The sequence below is a fragment of the Otolemur garnettii genome, unplaced genomic scaffold (genome assembly GCF_000181295.1).
Source record: "Otolemur garnettii isolate 467f Iridium unplaced genomic scaffold, OtoGar3 scaffold00034, whole genome shotgun sequence".
Taxonomy (NCBI): Eukaryota; Metazoa; Chordata; class Mammalia; order Primates; family Galagidae; genus Otolemur; species Otolemur garnettii.
The window spans coordinates 5594299-5616244 of NW_003852429.1; the positions used below are offsets into that span (position 1 = coordinate 5594299).

Sequence of the window (21946 nt, forward strand, 5' to 3'; positions counted from 1 at the left end):
TCAGACTTTTCTTTTGGAAGAGTTCATATTCTTGATGCTATTTCAGTGATTAACATAGGTCTATTCAGCATTTCTAATTCTTTCTATTCTTCTGGCTGAGTCTAGAAAGGTGGTGTGCTTCCAGATATTGTTCCATTTCCATCAGATTTTTTTATTTCTGAGAATAGAGTTTTTTTGTAGTAATCATTGAGGATTTTTTTTGTATTTCTGAGGTATCTGTTGTTATTTCTCCTGTTGTTACTTTTCTGTTTCTGGTTAGATTAGCCAAAGGTTTATCAATTTTATTGATTTTTTCAAAAGACCAACTTTTTGTTTTGATTTTCTGAATGTTTCTTTTGTTTTCAAATTCATTTAATTCTGCCCTAATTTTAGTTATTTCTTTTCTTCTGCTGGGTTTGAGGTTGGAATATTCATCCTTTTCCAGTTGCTTGACATAATCCATTAGGTTGTTGGCTTCCTCTCTTTCTGTTTTCTTGATGAAGGCTTCCAAGACTATAAATTTCCCTGTTAGGACTGCCTTTGCAGTACCCAACAGGTTTTGATAATTTGTGCCTTCATTATCATTTTGTTCCAAAAATTTGCTGATTTCCTTCTTAATCTCATCTTTGTCTCAGCTATCATTCAGCATAAAGTTATTTAGTTTTCATGATTTTATTTTAGTATGAAAATTCTTGGTGCTGTTGAGTTGAACTTTTATTCCATGATGGTCTGAGAAGATACAAGGAATAATTTCTATTCTTTTAAATTTGCTGAGGTTAGACTTGTGTCCTAAGATATGACCAATTTTGGAGGATAATCCATGGGCTAATGAGAAAATGTGTATTTAGTTTTATTCAGATGAAATGTTCTATAGATGTCTGTTAGATCCATTTGTTGTAGGGTCAAGTTTATGTCTATTATTTCTTTGTTTAGTTTTTTCTTGGAGGATCTATCCCAAACTGCCAAAGGGATGTTAAAATCTCCAACTATTATAATGCAGGAATATATCAAATTGTTCATGTATGTTACGGTTTCCTTTACAAATTGAGGAGCATTCTGGTATAACATAAATGTTAATAATTGAAATCTCTTCATGTTGAGTGTTTCCTTTGACAAAAATGAAGTGACCATTCTCGTCTTTCCTTACTTTTGTTGGCTCAAAGCCTACTGTATCTGCAAACAAAATTGTAACCCCTGCCTTTTTTTTTTTTGAGATAGAGTCTCAAGTTGTGCCCTGAGTACAGTGCTGTGATGTCACCACTCACAGCAACCTACAACTAGGGCTCAAGTGATTCTCTTGCCTCAGATTTTCTATTTTTAGTAGAGATAGGGTCTCTGTTTTGCTCAGGCTCGTCTCAAACTTGAGAGCTCAAGCAATCTACCCTCCTTGGCCTTCAAGAGTGCTGGGATTACAGGCGGGAGCCAACATGCCCAGCCACCTCTGCTTTTTTCTGCTTTCCATTTGCCTGAATTATAGATGTCCATCCCTTCACCTTGAGCCTATATTTATCTTTTCAGGTAAGATGAGACACATGGTTCTCTCAATTGATGCAGAAAAAGCCTTTTATAGTATCCAGCACCCTTTCATGATCAGAACACTCAAGAAAACAGGCTTAGAAGGGTCATTTCTGAAACTGATAGAGACCATATACAGCAAACCCACAGCCAATATCATAGTGAATGGAGTGAAATTGACAATATTTCCACCCAGATCTGGAACTAGGCAAGACCATTGGCCAACTAGGCAATGGCCACTGTCTCCACTGCTATTCATCATAGTAATGGAAGTTCTAGCCATTGCAATCAGGCAAGAGGAGGGGATCAAAGGTATTCAAATGGGGTCAGAGGAGATTAAACTCTCACTCTTCATGGATGATATGCTCCTATACCTGGAAAATCCCAGGGACTCAATTACAAAACTCTTAGAAGTGATCAAGGAATACAGCAGCATCTCAGGATACAATATCAATACTTACAAATCAGTAGCTTTTATATATGCGAACAATAGTCAAGCCGAAAATATAATCAAGGACTCTATTCCTTTTACAGTAGTGCCAAAGAAGATGAAATATCTGGGAATTCATCTAACAAAGGATGTAAAAGATCTCTATAAAGGGAATTACAAAATTCTGAGAAAAGAAATAGCTAAAGATGTTAACAAATGGAAAAACAACCATGTTTATGTTTGGGAATAATCAACATTATTAAATGTCTATACTACCCAAAGTAATCTACAGATTTAATGCAATCCCTATTAAAGCACCATTGTCATGCATTAAAGGGCTTGAAAAAATAGTGTGTCATTTTATATAGAATAAAAAAAAACCCTCAAACAGCCAATACATTACTCAGAAATAAAAACAAATCAGGAGGTATCATGTTACCAGACGTCAGGCTATACTACAAATCTATAGTGATCAAAACATTGCCTGGTACTGGCACAAAAACAGAGAGGTAGATGTATGGAACAGAATAGAGAACCAAGAGATGAACCCAGCCACTTATTGTCATTTGATCTTTCATAAGCTTATCAAAAACATTCACTGGCCCATTAGCTCAGTTAGGGTGCCGGCCACATACAGCAGGGCTGGCAGGTTCGAACCTGGCCCGGGTTTGCTAAACAACAATGACAACTACAACAAAAAAACAGCCAGGTGCTGTGGTGAGTGCCTGTAGTCCCTGCTACTTGGGAGGCTGAGGCAAGAGAACTGCTTAAGGACAGGAGTTTGAGATTGCTGTGAGCTGTGATGCCATGGAACTCTACCAAGGGTGACACAGTAAGACTGTCTCAAACAAATAAACAAACAAACATTCATTGGGGGAAAGATACCCTACTTAACAAATGGTGCTAGATGAATTCGCTGGTGACCTGTAGAAGAATGAAACTGGAACCTTCATCTCTCACCATTAACAAAGATTGATTCTTGCTGGATAAAAGATTTAAACTTAAGACATGAAACTATAAAAATATTAGAAGAGCATGCAGGGAAAATGCTTGAAGAAATTGGCCTGGGAGAGTTTTGTATGAGGACGACCCCCCTGGCAATCGAAGCAACACCAAAAATATATTATTAGGATATGATCAAACCAAAAAGCTTCTGTACAGCCAAGAGCACAGTAAGTAAAGCAAACAGACAGCCTTTAGAATGGAAAAAGACATTTGCAGGTTATGCTTTTGACAAAGGTCTGATAACTAGAATCCATAGAGAACTCAAACTAATCAATAAGAAATGAACAAATAACCCATTTCTTTGTGGGCAAGAGACTTGAACAGAAACTTCTATGAAGAAGACAGGAGCATGGCCTACAAACATACGAAAAAAATGCACATCATCTTTAATCATCAGAGAAATGGAAATCAAAACCACTTTGAGGTATCATCTAAGTCCAGTAAGATTAGCCCATGTCACAAAATCCCAATACAGATGCTGGTGTGGATGCAGAGAGAAGGGAACACTTCTACACTGCTGGTGGGAATGAAAGCTAATATAGCCTTTTTGGAAAGAAGTTTGGAGAATACTCAAGGAACTAAAAGTAGACCTGCTGTTTGATCCTGCAACTCTTCTATTAGGTATATACCCAGATGATCAAAAATCATTTTACCAGAATGTTTATTGCAGCCCAATTCATAATTGCCATATCATGGAAGCAGCCCAAATGCCCATCAACTCACGAATGGATTAACAAATCATGGTATACATATATCATGGACTACTATGCAGCCATAAAAAGATGGAGACATCACATCTTTATGTTTACCTGGATGGAGTTTGAACATATTCTTCTTAGTAAAGTATCTCAAGAATGGGAAAATAAGTATCCAATGTACTCAATACTACTATGAAATCAGTATATGATCACCTACACATTCATAGGAATGGTAAAACATAACTATAGTCCAGAAAGGAAGAGGAGGGAGGGGTAGGAAGAGGGAAGATATTTGGGAAGACCTTACCTAATCTGCATAATGCAATGATACATTTCAAAACTATTAAGAATAAAGTATAAATGTCTTACCACAGCAAATAAGTAAGCAAAGATTATGGTTATGTTAATCAGTTAGATGTAAACATTCCACATTGTATATCAAATTGGCACATTGTACCCCATAAATGCATTAATATACAGTTATGATATAATAAATAAAATTTATCATGTTATTAAAACAAATGGAAACAATGATTAATTATAGCATGCATTCAAAGAAAAAATAGAAAGATACTATTACATTCTTACCTGTGATTCTCTTTAAGAAATGTGACATCATAGCGAGATGCACGCTTAGGCAAAGAGCAAATAAGAGCATCAACTTTCATAATAAGGTCGCTCATGCTAAATAAACAAGATAAACAATGAGTGTTTTGGAAAGGGAAACTTTCATACTTCATTATATAATTAAGGCCATAAGAAAGGCTCTATATACATGAACATGGATAAAATTCCTACAGAAGCAGACTGCAAAAAGAGATCTACAAGATGATAGCATTTCTCTAAAAAAGTCACAGCATTCTACACAATAAACACTGATAGTGGATATTTACATATGAAGCAAAAATATAAGCATAAATATGGAAACCATACACACAATCTTCAGGTAACCTTTAGAAAATGGTTACCTCTTTGGGAGGGAGAAGAATTGGGGGTGGGTGGGAGACAAAGAGATCTGTGACAAAGAAAACATAAATGAATATCTCTTATTATTTCTTTGTATTTTCTACATGTCTTTTATCAATATTATATCTTGTCTACATATTTGAAACATTTTCTAATTTTAAAAAGAAAACATCAGATTCAAAATAACAAACCTCAAAATGAATTGCTCTTATGATTTTAAATACTTACTTCTTTGAGTTGATGTCCATATTTTCAACAATGCCTTTAATTTTCTCCAATGAATTACTAAATGTCATCTTTTCCAATAAGTAAAAATCTTCTACATAAAATTCTTTATCTAAAGGTCCTAAAAACTTAAAATAAAAATAGTTATTGTATATCCTCCAGAAGATACCAGGTTAGAAAAAACATTTCCTCATCAAATAGTTATTTCTTTGTTAAGCAAAACTGATTAGATATTAAAAATATGGCAACTATTTATCCCACTGTTTACTAAATCCACTAGGAAACAAATAAAAATATTTTCTCATTTTAATGTTACAAATGTCTTCATAAACACCAAAGTGAAAAAATTAAAAAGTAGCATATTATTTCCATTAGGAAGTTTACTTTGACACATAAATCACAATGCTTCCAAATACCTAAGTCTTTTCTTTCTAAATCTTATTATGACAGTGTTTGTATGTCATAAACTTTTAATTTCAATTTTCTTTCCTATTCATCTGTAAATTATAGTCTATATTGTATATGTATGAATTTATAAGCCAGTTATAAAACAGCAAAAGCCAAGAGACAAATCACACAATTACTATAATAATACCAACCAATCTTCTAACTAATATTACATAAATCAGGGGTCCTCAAACTTTTTAAACAGGGAGCCAGTTGACAGTCCCTCAGACCGTTGGAGGGCCGGACTGTGGGCCCTGGGATGAGTTGGCTGCTAAGCAGGACAGGCAGTGGTGGCAAAAACACTCGGCAGGCGGGATAAATGTCCTAGGCGGGCCGCATGTGGCCCATGGGCCGTAGTTTGAGGACGCCTGACATAAATAATTTGGAGTATAGCAAGGTCACCAGTAACCAGAGAGTGAAGAAGCTGTAATTTCTCAGGATGGCTACCCCATTACAACCACCATCAATTCTACCATGAGCACTTTCTGAGGAAGCTAATACATGCAATTATCATATCACATACACAAAGCTCTGATTTAAATTGACAAAGTCTCACGTACAAAACAATTATATTTAATGCCATACAATTAGAAAATATGTCAACCAGAGTGTTTTTTTCTCTTTTAAAAATACAAGAATGGGCCCCGCCAGCCCGCGTCTCCACGAGGGCCTGAGGAGCTACTGGGCCGCTGCCTGGGACCGGCGGGGGCTCCGGAGCAGAAAGCCCTCCCCGCCGTCTCGCTGCAGCTCTGAGCCACCTCCCGGCCGGCCGAGGACTAGGCGGGCGCCAGGACGCGGCCGCAGTACGTCCCTCTAAATCAAGTATTAGACCTGAGAACAAGGCTGCAGAGGCGTGGCCGAGCTTCCCGGCAGCTTCCTTTGCACTTCCCAGCGAGCGGGACTGAGTTGTAGCATAACTACGGATTTGTCCAACGCCTTGATTCGCAATCCTGGGATAAAAATCTAGCAGGAAAAGCTTGAAAAGAAAAAGTTGCTGGGTCCCAATAGTGCGGGGAATTAGGGAGAGTTGATGAAGAAGGAAGACTGAACAGCGAAAAGACAAATTTGAAACAAGTCTGTATTCATGAAGAGTGACTGCATACAAACCACAATATGTCAAGAAAGAAAAAAAGATCCAATAGAAACATTTCATTCTGGGCAGCTGGTAAAAGTCTGTGCTCCAATGGTTCGATATTCAAAGTTGGCTTTTAGAACACTAGTAAGAAAACACAGTTGTGACCTGTGTTATACACCAATGATAGTTGCTGATTTTGTCAGATCTATAAAAGCCAGAGACAGTGAACTTACCACCAACCAAGGTGATTGCCCACTGATTGTCCAGTTTGCTGCTAATGATGCAAGTCTTTTATCTGATGGTGCTCCAATAGTCTGTCCTTATGCAAATGGAATAGACATTAACTGTGGTTGTCCTCAGAGGTAAAGCTCAAAGAAGTTGGAAGAATTTTCAAAAAGATTAGGAAAAATCTATGTGGACATGGTGGGCAATGGCAGAAGGTTATGGGGCTTGCTTAATAAACAAGCCAGAGCTTGTTCAAGATATGATGTAACAAGTAAGAAATCAAGTGGGAAACCCTAGATTTTCAGTTTCTATTAAAATAAGGATCCATGATGACCTTTCAAGAACTGTAGATGTTTGTCGAAAAGCTGAAGCTATAGGAGTTTCCTGGATCACAGTTCATGGAAGAACTACTGAAGAAAGACATCAGCCAGTGCACTATGATGCCATTAAAATAATTAAGGAGAATATGTCTATACTTGTAATTGCTAATGGAGACATCAGAAGCTTAAAAGAAGCAAAAAATGTGTGGCAGAATACTGGGACAGATGGTGTGATGGTTGCAAGAGGATTCTTAGCAAACCCGGCCATGTTTGCTGGATTTGAGGAAACCCCACTGAAGTGCATCTGGGACTGGGCTGGCATTGCTCTGAACTTGGAACTCCTTACATGTGTTTCCATCAACATTTAATGTACATGATGGAAAAGATAACTTCTAGGCAGGAAAAAAGAGTATTTAATGCTCTGTCAAGCACATCAGCAGTCTTAGATTACCTTACAGACCATTATGGCATTTAACTGGACTTCCTAAATTATTTTAATATATATTTTATTCTATACCTATTATGAAACCAGAGGTGGTCACATCTAGGTTTTTACTTTATATCAGTGACTTTTAAACTTTAGTATAAAAATAGTCTCTGGGAACATTTTGAAAAATCAGTCCTAAACCCCATCCTCAGAGATAGTTTTAAAGAAGACTCCAGGTGGTTCAAACATTCTTGTCATCCTCGGTCCAAACATTACCAAACTGCTCTGAATCCTGTTATGGATTGGGGTGTGGAGGGATGGATATTTTTTTCCTACTGGAATCATGTTTTTAACATTTTAAATAAAGCTTATTTAATACTAAAAAAACAAAGAACAAAAAACCCCACAAGAATGTAATGGTTACAGACATATTTCCTTACTCTCCCTTCATTTGCTTCTGCAATTAATATTTTCTAAAAATTACTGAGGTATACTTGAATCTATCTCATTTGCTCAGATCAAAGGTGACATTAGCTGGAATGATGGCATCTCAACTAAACAAGTGTCACATTTTTTATCTTAAGTATGAAATAGCTTGTAAAACATAAAAAATGAGCACTATAATACTATAAGTACTCATATAAACATTTCTTTGCCTTAAGAGTTGACATAAGTTTTAAGGTAACTTTGAAAGCACATTCAGTATCAAATTTTCTGAAGTATGAATAGGCAAGCTTGGAAAAGAGACAAATTTTATCTATACTACCTTTAGAGACATGAGCAGTTTTATTAGTAACTTAGAATAAGAAAATAAACCTTAAACTACTTTTTGAAGGCTGGCTATCTTCATTGATTAAGTTCACCAGAGAACTGCCTCTATGTTGCAAATTATCAAAGGGCCTGGAGAAACATGGTGCTTCAGTGTCTTAGTTGAATATAATGCTTGTGGAATAAAGTAATAAATAAGTATAAAAATCATATAATGTCTAAGTTGGGAAAAAGAACATTAAACCTAAAAAATAATATAATGGTACAATAAAATATATCTGATGCTTAAATCTTCTTTACAACATTTTAGAAATGTTATTTTTCAGTTATACAAATAATTGCTAGAGAAATCAGTTACTTTCTTTGATAGCTCATTAAAATTTTAGAAAACTTAGCTAGATGCTCATGTATACTAAGCTAAAAATGTCTACTCGTGGAAGTCTGACTTGCTTTGATTCTATACTGACTTTTATCTAGTGTAACATAAATTAACTCTACAAATGTACCATTTTCCATGACAGCCTTCAAGCATTTGAAGAGAAAAATAGCAGTTTTTTCAAATTTTAAATTAATATGATGGTATAAAATTTTAGGTTATACTGTTCTCATTTCTAAGATAAAGTTCAAGGTGTAGTGATTCTAGTTACCAGGCCTTTTGTCAGATTCATAACATGCAAAAATCTTCTCCCATTCCAAAGGCTGTTTGGTTGGTTGTGGTTGTACCTTGGTTGTGGTACTCTTAGCTGTGAAGAAGCTTTTTAGCTTGAAGAAAATCTTACTTATTTATTATTGGTGCTACTGCAATTGCCAGGGTTGTCTTCCTCATAAAGTCTTTTTCCAGGCCAGTATCTTCAAATGTTTTCTCCACACTCTCTTCTTGGGTTTTTATTATTTTGTGTCTTAAATTTCAATCTTTTATCCAATGAGAATCAATTTTTGTCAGTGGTGAGAGATGTGGGTCTAGTTTCAGTCTCCTACCTGTGGCTAACACAATACCATTTATTAAATATGGATTCTTTTCCCCTGTGCAGGCTTTTGTTTGATTTATCAAAATCAGACAGGGATATGTGGCTAGGTTCATCTCTAGGTTCTCTATTCTGTTCCATGGATCTACATCTCTATTTTTGAGCCAGTACCATGTTGTTTTGATCACTATAGATTTGTAGCATAACCTGAAGTCTGGTAACGTGATACATCTAGATTTGTTTTTATTTCTAAGAACTGTATTTGCTATTTGGGTTTTTTTAATGGTTCCATATGAAGGTGAAATACTATTTTTTCAAGTTCTTCAAAGTATGATATTGGTGCTTTGATTAGATTGCATTAAATCTGTAGATTGCTTTGGGTAGAATGGAAATTTTAACAATGCTGATTCTGCCCAGCCACGAATATGGTACATTTTTCCATTTGTTAACATCTGCTGTTTCTTCTCTCAGGGTTTCATAGTTCTCATTATAGAGATCTTTCACATTCTTTGTTAGATAAACTCTCAGGTTTCATCATCTTCTTCATCATCAGCTACTATAAAACGGATAGAGTCTTTGATTTTGTTCTCAGCTTGACTATTATGAAATATATAAAAGCTACTGATTTGTGGGCATTTTGTATCCCAAGATGCTGCTGAAAATAGCAGTTACTATTTACTGAAAATTTACTGTTTCTGAGGTCCTTTCATGTGGTGCTTTATATATAAAAGTGTTTTAATCTGTCTGAAATCCCATAAAACAGATTATTACCATTATTACTGTCCAAATGAAGAAACCAAGCCTCAGAGAGTTTATATAATTAATGGCACAACTGGAACTTCAATCCAGATGTGTCTGGCTATAAAACAAACAAACAAAAAAAGACCCTGCTTTTTTCTTATTCTCTGCTACCCATGTATTTAATCAGTTTATGACTATGTAATATAATAAAAACAAATATTATGACACTGGCATTAATTAGGATTGTATTTATTAAATACATATAAATTTTAAAATTTTCAGTGTTTTTAAGAATTTCTGAGATCATTGTACCTTAGTTGTTGATAATTTAGAAACAATTTTAATTTTGATTATACATTTGGTCTAATTCTAATGTAAACATTAGGACAAGTTCAGAATGAAGATTTATGCTGAAATGTCACACTTATTGCAAGCAAGCATTAAACTATCTGATTCAGAATTACTTTGAGTCAGAGTAATAACCTTAGTATTACATTATAGCTCACAAGCTACAGTACTTCTTTTCTAATACATTATATTTTTCTATTCAAACCATAGTTCTAGAAAAAAAAGTATAATCAAAATATTTTTCCATGTACTAGAAAATGTCAACATAATTTAACTTAATATTTTTATCCAGCCCCAATCTTTCTCCTGAATTCAACTATATTCAGTCGCATACTCAATAGACTATTTGGAGGTCCAGTACTGAATTCTCTCTTTCACCTTCCACTCCGCCTGAACTACCGCACTCATCCTTGTCTTCGTCACATTGATCCATTATCTAGTCCATCATGCCAGTTACTTAATTCTCTCACATCTCACACCAATTCTATCAGCAATTCCTGTTTATTCTTTCTGCAAAATATATCCTCCATCCACTTTTCAGTATTTCCACTAAAACTGTTTTGGTCCAAGCTACTATAATCTCAGTTGGGCTTTTGCAATACCTCCTAACTGTCTTCCTGGCTCCCTTAACCATATTCACAATGTAATAGCCTTTAGTGATCCAAATAGAACACAATCTGATGATGTCAATCTCTTGCCCAGAACTATGAGCTTCCCAACGTATTTAGGGAAAAGCAGGAGTCCTTAAACTGCCTATAAAACCCTGTATATAATCACCAGTCACTTCTCTGAGCTTCTCTTCCCACTGCTGTCTTCCTGTTATTCATATGTCAAGATCTCACCTCATGACCTTTCTATTCACTGTATCCTCTGCCTAGAACATTCCTGTTCTAGATATTTGATGTGGTTAGAGATACTCTGCTTGTAACCTTGTTCCTTCACCTTCTTTGGTTCTCTGTCCAAATGAGGTTGCTCTAGACTGAATGTGTAAATGTATGAATGTTTCTGTCTCCTCCAAAATTTATATTGAAACTTAATCCCTGCAATGCAATATTGTTGGGAGATGGGGCTTAATGGGAGGTGTTTAGGTCATGAGTGCATAGCCCTCATGAATGAATTAATGCCACCATAAAAAGGGCTTTCAGGACTGAGTTTGCTCTCTTCTGCCAGTGGGGATCCAGCATTAATTCCTTTTTTTTTTTTACTCTTTACCTTCTGCCACGTGAGGATGCAGCAAGAAAGCCCACCTCAGATGCCAGCAACTTAATCTTGGACTTCTTAGCCTCTAGAACTGTGAGAGAACAAATTTCTATACTCTGTAAATTTCCTAGTCTTCCCTCATGAGTAAGATTATTCCCCTTGTAATAAAAGGGCTCAAGACTGAAAGTGGCACTCTGCTGCCCTTCCATGTTACACCATGTGAGGACACACCAACAAAGAGCCATTTTAGAAGCAGAGAGCTGCCCTCACCAGACACCAATGCCAGCACCTTGACCTTGAACTTCTCAGCCTCCAGAATGTAAAAAATAAGTTTCTGTTCTTTATAAATATTCTATCTGTGGCATCATGTTATAGCATCATTTACAGACGTAAGACAGACATATTACCAATGAGGATACTGCTTGCTGTCTGTCTCTGCTAACCAAATGTTAGCCCCATGAAAACAAGTTTGTTCAGTGCTATACCTTCAGAACTTAGAAGAATGTTTGGTTTGTAGTAGGTATCAAATTACTGATTTTTTGTCAATCTGAAAAAAAAATTAGGACAAAAATAGTTTTGTTTTGAGATATAAGTTTTATGAGAACTAAGTTGAATATAGCTATCTCAAATATTTATCATTAATATCAATCACTCTATATGAATTATACTAAACAATGATAAAGGAAACAGAGGGTAGCTTTTCCCTAGGGATGGCAAGATGCCAGATAAAGCAGGTTTCCATTTTCTTCTACTTTATCCCTCAAAATGCTTAACCCAGACAAAGACAGCCATGTATTTAAAAACTGCTTTTAACAACTGTTTCCTCATTTTAGCCATTCATCTGTCTTCTTTAGAGAAAGTTCTATTCATCTCTCTTGCCCAATGATCTAAGGGATTATTGGCTCTTTTTATGTTTATTAATTTGAGTTCTCTGTAGATCCTAGTTATCAAGCTTTTGTCTGAATCAAAATATGTAAATATCCTTTCCCAATGTGTAGGTTGTCTGTTTGCTTTGGTTGTTATCTCCTTAGCTTTACAGAAGCTTTTCAGTTTCATTAAGTCCCATTTGTTTCTTTTTGTTGTTGCAATTGCCACGGAAGTCTTCCTCATAAAGTCTTTCCCCAGGCCAACAGCTTCCAGTGTTTTCCCCACACGTTCTTCGAGAATTTTAATTGTTTTGTGCCTTATATTTAAGTCTTTTAACCATCTTGAATTAATTTTTGTTAGTGGAGAAAGGTGCAGGTCCAGTTTCAGTCTTTAACATGTGGATATCCAGTTCCCCCAGCACCATTTATTGAATAGGGATTCTTTCCCCTAGTGTATGTTCTTGTTTGGTTTATCAAAGATTAGGCGGCTGTAACATGGAAACATATGAAAAATGCTCATGGTCCCTAATTATTAGAGAAATGCAAATCAAAACCACCCTGAGATATCATCTAACGCCAGTGAGAATGGCCCACATCACAAAGTCTCAAAACTGCAGATGGTGGCATGGATGTGGAGAGAATATAGAAAATACAGAGAGTACTTCTACACTGTTGGTGGGACTGCAAACTTCCTTTTTGGAAGAAAGTATGGAGAACCCTCAAAGAACTCAAGCAAGATCTCCCATTTGATCCTGCAATCTCACTGTTGGGCATTTACCCAGAAGAAAAAAAAATCGTTTTACCACAGCAACACTTGTACCAGACTGTTTTTCACAGCTCAATTTACAATTGCCAAAATGTGGAAACAGCCTAAATGCCCGCCAACCCAGGAATGAATTAACAAGCTGTGGTATTTGTATACCATGGAATACCATTCAGTCACTAAAAAAGATGGAGACTTTACATCTTTTGTATTAACCTGGATGGATGTGGAAGATATTATTCTTAGTAAAGCATCACAAGAATGGAGAAACAAGAATACTATGTATTCAATTCTGATATGAGGACAATTAACAGTCCTAGTACACGGTGGGGATGGGGAGAGCTGAGAAAGGGAGGGGAAAAGGGGTGTGATACACCTTTTGGGGGTGGGACACAATTACAAGAGGGTCCTTATCTAACAAAAGCAATCAATGTAACCTGGTTCTCTGTACCCTCAATGAATTTCCAACAATTAAAAAAAAAAAGCTATTTCCTCCCTAAGCAACTGTTATAGAGAAAAAGCAATGCCATTTCTGGACTTCTACCTAGTTCACTATCAGAATTCACTAATTTTTTTACAATAACAAATGGCAAATATTGTTACAAATTTGTAAGCACTGTATATAGATAAATCCGAGTCTAACATGCAGGTGAACAAAATTCATAAAAACATAGAAAACAAGACTTAATAGTATAGAACTTTTAAGATGATATAGGGATAGAGATAATTCAAGGCAAAAATCTGTCAAACATATTGCATTAATTGATTTCTTAATAAATCTAGAAATCAGACGTTTTTACTTAAATAATTTGTAAGAAATATGATGATCTATGTATTAAGGTTAACAAAAATATTAACCTTAATATCCGCTTATTTTGTCTGTGTCTAAAGACTCTAATCAGAAAAATGTTTGTGATATGTTGAGGGAAAGAACCATGCTGTTCGTGGAGCTCACATTGTAGCAATAAAGACAGACAGAATAAGTGGTCATGGGGGAAAATAAAGAAACATAATAGGATGTATAGTTTGAGGGGTACCATTTTAAATGGAATGGTCAGGGAAGGCATCTCTAATTTGAGCAGAGCTCTGAATGAAATGAGAAATCAAGCCATGGGAAAGTCTGTGAGTGTAGTGCACCAGCGTTCAGAAACACAGCAAATCTACAGGGCTGACCCAGAAACAGTTTTGCCACCTCTGAGGTATAGACAGAAACAATCATATAGTTAAAATAACCAGACTTATGCATGGTAGGTAAAAGAAAAGAGTCAACAATAAACTATAAATACTAAATTTTATTAGGATGTTGGGAATAAGAGTGATTTTCCCTATAGCTTTTTTAAGTTTAATAAATATGTGGCCACTTATTTTATGCTTCAAAATTTATAGAAGTATCTAATTATCATTTAACATAATCAGTTAGAGAAAAGGCACAAGAAGAGATAACAATGGACTTATCGCAACAATTCTAACAGTATTACAGTGTATACTAAGGTATTTGTTTTAGTATTTACACTAGAACAAAATAAGGTCAGACACACAGAGAACATTCTTTCTAACCTGCATTTATCATTACCATAGAAAGGGGAAAGGGTAAAGGTAGTGTCATGCCCCCATTTTATGTATGCTGAGCCCTGTCTGGTAGGCTCAGCATATGAGCACTGTCCTGTGTATGTCTCAGGTGAACTGCGGCAGAAAAACATCTGAGGTCACTGCCTTACAGTGTCATTGAGAGGAAAGGCCAATTGCTTTTTCTACTTACTTTCCCATTGCTGACAATACCTAGTTCTCCAGGACGCAATTTAAGAACATCTTGACAGAACAACTGGTGAGTTCGGAAAACATTCACTCCAATGGTGTTGTACTTTTTCTCAAAAGTATTCTTATCCATGCCCTAAAGTAAAAGTTAAGAGAGATGACGCTAATAAGAGAATGGTGAATATATTAAATCATTTTCTCAACAAAACCTATTTTAATATTCGTATAAAATTTGAAAATATACTGAATTATGATTTTAAGAGAATTTATGCTGAAAATTCCTCAATGGCTTCCAAGTATACTCAAAAAATGTCAATTTCTTACCATATCCTACAAGTGCTTGACATATCTGAGTTTATCTCTCTGATTTCATCTCCTATACTCTCCACATCACTCATTCTATCCTGGTAATGATGATTTTCTGTCTATACCTCAGAGGTAGCAAAACTGTTTCTGGGTCAGCCCTGTAGATTTGCTGTGTTTCTGAACGCTGGTGCACTACACTCACAGACTTTCCCATGGCTTGATTTCTCATTTCATTCAGAGCTCTGCTCAAATTAGAGATGCCTTCCCTGACCATTCCATTTAAAATGGTACCCCTCAAACTATATATCCTTTTATGTTTCTTTATTTTCCCCCATGACCACTTATTCTGTCTGTCTTTATTGCTATAATGTGAGCTCCACGAACAGCAGCGATTCTATCTGCCTTGTTCACAAGTTTATCTCCATTATGAGATAAATTGTCAATAGATATTTTTTGAATGGATAATGAATCTTTCTTCATCTTTCCAATTCCTCCGATAATGGATCTCTGCAGTAAAATACTTGAGTTATTTACCTAATTTTTCAACCCCCAATCCTACACTTAATTATATATTCTAACTAGAATGCTATCACCTTCAACAATCATAACACAATTAATGAAATATATAAATCTTGATTTCTTCAATGCCTCTATACAAAGTCATATCATTTAACGTTTATCTTTTTCCATTTTAAAACGAATGTTTATTATCCCCAGTTGATTACATTTATTTATTGATGTTTGTCAATAATATATGTCCAAGTATACTGACCTATGCTTTTGAAATACGCAATACAAACTTATTTTAAACAAATAGCTACTGACCTCAGTAAGGAATGTTTGTATTTTTTCTCCAGAGTAAATGGCTTTAGCAGTTTCTTCCTTGGCCAGTTTCATGAGCAAGCTTCTCAAAAAACTGTTTTTCTGTGTAAGAAAAGCTGCCAAAATTCCTCTAGAAATAGCTGTGTTCTCTTCGTTTATTTTTGATGTAGGATTATAAATAACACCCAGTCGACAATGAATACTTGTTTTCTGCAAAACACATTTATAGGTTTAAGAGACCAGTTTCTTGTATGCCTTTTTATAATTGAACATATTTTCTGTCCTATCAAGTTTGCTCATTTTACTATGCACCATCTTTCACTGTCAAAGCCTTTCTATTTTCACTGTACTGAAAGTGGTATATCACCAAAACAGCCCAACAAACAACCATTTTTCACTAACTCTAACTGCTTCACATCTTTGCATAGATATTCTTTTGTAATGAAATATTTTAATCTTTTTTGTGAGAATGTAAAATAATACATATAAAAACATACAAAACAAATAGGTAGAGCTCAGTGAACTAACCTGTGAAACTACCACACAGGTCAAGGAACAGGATACTGGCAAGCAACCCATCGTATCTCTGCCAATTATCACAACCTCCTACTTTCCTAAAGACAATCACTATTCTATCATTTATGGCAATAACACTCTTACATTCTTGCTTTTCTTTATAGCTCACATTGCTAAACATTTAATCTAGTTTAAATGTCATTTAAGTGCAATAATGCAGTATACATTATTTTGTACTCTTTTCCCGCTCAACATAATGTGAGATTTACCAGTTGTTTTCTGTAGCTGCAGTTAGTCTTTGGTACCATACAGGATTCCATTGTATGAACATACCTTCATTATCTACTCTACTGTTGCTGGACTTTTGAGCTTTTTCTAGTTTAGAGCTCTACAAACAGGATACGCACATCTTCAGTTTTAGAAGATGCCAAAAAAATTTTCAAAGTATTTAGTACTAATTTTCACTCCCACCAGCAAGTTCTAGGAGTTGTGTAACCTCACAGCTTCAGTAACAGTTTGTATCATCAGACTTATAAATTTCTATCATTCTGGTGCATATGTAAAGATATCTCACTAGACTTTTTTTTTCTCTCATAACTAATGATACTAAAAATCTGTTAATATGTTAATTGGTCTCTTTTCGGTCTTGCCTCTTTAATCTTTTACCAGCATTTTACTGGATTATAATTTTTCCCTGATTTATAGGAGTCTGATTTATAGACATGAGTGCTTTTTTGGTTATAGGTATACAGATGTCTTTTCCCATTTTGTTGCGTGTTTTTACTCTACTGATGGAATTTCTGAAGGAAAGTAGTTGGTTCTTAATTTTAATGTGATTCAATTTATTGGTATTTAATCTGATGGCTTTTCTTTTAGAAATCTTTCCCTACTCTGAAGTCATAAAAATAATCTTTATTATCTTCAAGAAGATTTGTTGCTTCATTTTTTAGGTATAGATCTATAATGCTTTTGGAATCAACTTTTATGTACAACATGAAAAACAGGAAGTTTCAAAGACTACTGTTCCATAAGGTCAGCTTTATAGCATGCTTTATAATACATGCAGGGATTTTCCAGATTTTCTATCCTTCTTCCATCACTCTGTTTTTCTATCCTTGTGCTAATACCAAATTGTCTTCAATTACGTAGCTTTATAAAAGATCTTGATATACATTGGAGCTAATATCCCTTTTTCCTCTGCTTTAAGAGTATTTTAGCAATTCTTAGTGCTCTGAATCTCTATAAAAGTTTACAAATCAGACTTGGCACCCATAGCACAGTGGTTTCAGCGCCAGCCACATAAACGGAGGCCGGAACCTGGCTCAGGTCAGCTAAACAACAATGACAACTGCAACAAAAAATAGCTGGGTGTTGTGGTGAGCGTCTGTAGTCCCAGCTACTTGGGAGGCTGAGGAAAGCGAATCACTTAAACACAAGAGCTTGCTGTGAGCTGTAACACCATGGCACTCTACCTAGGGCAACATTGTGAGAATCTGTCTCAAAAAAAAAAAAGTTTACAAATCAGCTTGAAATTTTCTATATAAAATGCTGAGATTTGTATTGAAATTGCAATAAATTTATACACCAATTTTAGGAGAATTGACATCTATATAACATTGAGTCATCTGATTCAAAGATATATCCCTCCTTTCATGTAGGACTTCTGTATTTCTCTCAATATATCTTATTGTATAAAGGTCTTAAACATATTTTGTTACATTTATTGGTTGTGTTTGATATTTTTGATATTATTGTAAATGGTAACTTTATTGAAACTGCATTTCTTATCAACAGAATCTTCTCCCAACAAGACAGAATGGCTAGCAAACACATGAAACAATGCTCATTGTCCCTAAGCATCACAGAGATAGAAATCAAAACCATCTTGAGATATCAACTAACTCCAGTGAGAAGCACTCACATCACAAAGTCCCAAAGCTGCAGATGAGAAACGAACAGTTATATACTGTTGGTAAGATTGCAAACTCATACAGCTTTTTTGAAAGAAGTATGGAGAATCCTCTAAGAGCTAAAAGTAGACTTCCATTTTATCCCACAATCCTATGATTAGATATCTATATGAAAGAAAAAAAAATTCATTTTATCATAAGGAAATCTGCACTTGAATGTTTATAGCAGCTCACTCCACAACTGCAAAGATATGTGAACGAGCCCAGCAACTCATCAATGGATTAACAAACTGTGGTATATGTATACCATGGAATAGTGTTCAGCTATAAAAAGATGGAGACTTTACATCTTTTGTATTTACCTGGATGGATCTGATGCACATTCTTCTTAGTAAAATATCTCAAGAATGGAAAAGCAAGTATTCCATGCACTTAACACTAATTTGAAACTAGTAGATGAACAATTACAGGCCCACATGAGAGAAAAACACAATCAAATCCATGAAGGGCTGGGGGGAAGGGACTCCCACCCAGCAGGTACAATGTTGCGGTCCACGGCACACCTCCTGGGTGAAAGACTCAAATACCACTGACTTTACCTAACAAACAGAAACAATGTAACCTAATTATAGGCACCCTTATATTAATTTAAAAATGCATTTTTTTTTGTTTGTTGCAACTCTTAAAAATAGAATTCTAGTGTCTTGACTTGGTATTAAACAATTTTGCTAAATTAAAAAATGTGCTTGACACATTGTACCCCATAATTGCATTAATGTACACAGCTATGATTTAATAATAATAATGTGCTTAATTCTAGTAATTTATGCATGCACATGTATGGATTTTCTATGTAAACAATTTGAGAACAATTTAAATTCTTCCTTTTTGATTTTTATACTGTTTTATTATTTTTACTTGTTTAGGATTTTGGCATCTATGGTCATGAGTAATATTGGCCTATAGTTTTCCATTCTTATATAATGCCCTTTTAGGTATTTGGTTTTCAAGTAATGCAGTCTTGTAAAATAAGTTTGGATACATTGTTTATTTTTACATTTTCTGAAAAAAATTATGTTAGACTGACACCTGGTATAATTCACTACTATGATCAAAGGTTTTCTCTTTTGAAATATTCAAATTATTTAGTTTCTTTGATAATCAAAAATATCTTCTTTCTACCTCTGCCATGTCCACAGGAAGGTAACATTCCCTCTTGTTGAGTCTACTCTCAATGTCTTTCTTGACCTGCTTCACCAGGTGTTTTATTATTTTTATGAATACAGTCAAATAAGCAACCTTTGGCATTGGGGACCATAACTACTAGTTGTTTATCTTCTATTTCATTATTCTTTATGTTCTTACCTTTATCATATCCTTTTCTTTTCTTTTTTTTCTTTTAAACTCTTCAACAATCTTTAATTGGTACAGAACTAGGGAGGGAGAATGTACATGGGAAATGAGGCTGGAAGGGCCTGCAGCCAGAGAAGAAACACTCTCCCAGGGCTGTGGTTCAGCTGCCTGCAGACTATGGGAGAAAGAGGGTTCTGGCTTGATGGAAACCTTGTAAATCCAGGTCACCAGGGGCCAGACCACCAGATAAAATCCCACACTTGCTAATGGCAGGCTGGCTTCAGTTACAATTTGGTGGAAAGGAAGCAAAGAGCCATCCAGCCAGCCTGCCTCCCCAGGAAAGCAACAGTTTGCAGTGGGGCTCCATTTTCCTACGTAGTTGGAGACAGAAGTTTAATTAAGCAAACTGGAAACCTTCACGACTGGAAAGTTCTAGGCCTTTGAGTAATGAATGGCAAGTGCTTCCAAAAGACATGCACTCACGTACAACAGAGAAGCCTTGTTTTTCTCTCAGATCAATGTGGGCCAATGACCGACACTGAAGGTACTTTACTGCAGCCATAGTTACCTCGTTTTCTGCTCCTCAGAGCACCTTGAGGCTTTACCAGAGTTGTGTATTTTGTCTCCTAATATGAAGCTGAAAGCAGTTTTAGCTATTTGTTAGTTTTCTAATCTATTAATATCTGCTTTTACCCTTATTTAGTTCTTTCCTTCTACTGTCTTTGGGATCACTGCACCTTTTTTTGAGCCTTTCTGAGGTGACAACTCCTTCATTTATTTCCTATTAAAAAGTCACAGCTCTTCTCAGTACCTTCTGGCCTTGCACCCTGGATAAAGAGTTTATATTTTTTGGTTTTATTACCCCTTAAATCCAAGTTAATGCAAGTGTGTTTGGAATTTCCAGATGTTCTGTCTTATTATTTTGCTTTTTGGTTATTTCTAACTCTACTGCATTAGAATCAGTGAATCTGGCCTGTGTGGTATCAGTCTTGGTGCCTCTGCGCTTGCCTTTGTGAATGGTTGAAGGGTATTTGAAAAGGTGCAAAATTCCACATGCACCTGCTAGATCAATCAAGCTTGTTCATGATATTAAGTAAATCCTCCAAATCTGTAAGTATTCCCCACTGATTGAATCTGTTGATTACTCACGGTAAGAATGGATTTTATTTCTCTTTGTCGTTCTCTTGTCAGTTTTGCTTTGGTATTTTGCAGGTATATTAGGTGGATGCTTTGTTGTTTAGAATGCTGCAAAGGCTAGCTGTAATGCTTTGGAACTGGAAGCTAGATGTCAAACTGAATAGTCCTTGAGCTGTCCTATTTCATCTCTATGGTTTAAGGTCAGGGTTCTTCCTCTCATTTGCTGTGTAAGATCATCTTCCATCCCATATGGAGGATGGCTGCTTAGTCAATGAATATTTAGAATATTAACTTTGCATTACACACTACAGCTGCAATAGTAAGCAAAATAGTTATCAATGAAATAACTGTATAAATATATAATTCTAAATCATAGTAAAAGAGATAAAGAGAAGAGTCCTGCTGTGGCAGCTTTACACCAGGTCAAGGTGGTTGTGGTGGTGGGTGTCAGAGAAACCCTGAGGGCACAGGACACATGTGTGGGGGTCTTGTAAGCCAGGGAGTAGCACCTCCATAGACCACAGAGAGCAAGCAGAGTGGGGAGACCGAGACAATGGCCTGCAGGAGTGCAGCAGGGACCATGCCGGGCCCAGTAGTGTACAGAATGATGTGGGAAGATCTACGGAGCATCACTTGGAAGACAGGCAGGGAGAAGACTTAGGGACAGGATGGGCTGGAGGGGGTATCAGGTTAGAGGCGTGTAAGGAAGAAGGTTAAATTTGAGTCAGCAGCATGTGGTACTCAAAGCTGTAGGAGAGAGAACAGACAAAGAGGAATAAGTCATGACAAATTCCAGCTGTCACAGGTGGCTCAAAAGGAATGAACTCGCTAAGGCGGCTCAGGAGCCTCTGCTGCCACACAGCTGCACCCTGGGGCTGCTTTCTTACCTCAACTGTTTGACACCAGTGCAGAGCTCCCTTGTTGTTTTAAAATTTAAAGAAGTCGTTCTTGCCATTTTTCTCCCTGTTCCCAGATGAGGCAATTCTCTACATATGATCATAGGGAAAAGCCAGCGCGAGGTCATAGTTGTACCCAGCCATGGCATCAGAGGATGAATGGCAGACAGGAAGACGGCTCTGGAAGGCCAGCCAGTTCACTGCAAACTCATAGGCATGGATCAGCCCCTGGTGCCTCCTGTGAGTAGTGAAGTTGTCCAGGTCGGCATTTCGCACTACTCTCTCATA

At 36.1% G+C, this 21946-nt stretch overlaps 2 protein-coding genes and 1 pseudogene across 2 annotated transcripts in view; 1 reads left to right on the top strand and 2 right to left on the bottom strand.

Moving 5' to 3' along the window:
- Nucleotides 1-21946, bottom strand: part of UGGT2 (UDP-glucose glycoprotein glucosyltransferase 2) — a 191992-nt gene that overhangs the window by 57107 nt on the left and 112939 nt on the right. Inside the window, exons 21-24 of the mRNA XM_003789625.3 lie at nt 15850-16056; nt 14723-14854; nt 4822-4946; nt 4216-4311 (exon numbers count right to left, since the gene is read on the bottom strand). Of these exons, the coding sequence (XP_003789673.1) occupies nt 4216-4311; nt 4822-4946; nt 14723-14854; nt 15850-16056 (560 nt within the window). The remainder of the gene's footprint in view (nt 1-4215; nt 4312-4821; nt 4947-14722; nt 14855-15849; nt 16057-21946) is intronic.
- LOC100955637 (tRNA-dihydrouridine(20a/20b) synthase [NAD(P)+]-like) lies at nt 6279-7360 on the top strand. The gene is given in 3 exon segments (XM_012805033.2): nt 6279-6701; nt 6763-7209; nt 7212-7360. Coding segments are annotated over 3 exon segments (948 nt in total). The 5' UTR covers nt 6279-6349.
- LOC105886957 overlaps nt 21417-21946 on the bottom strand; it is a 2120-nt pseudogene continuing 1590 nt past the window's right edge.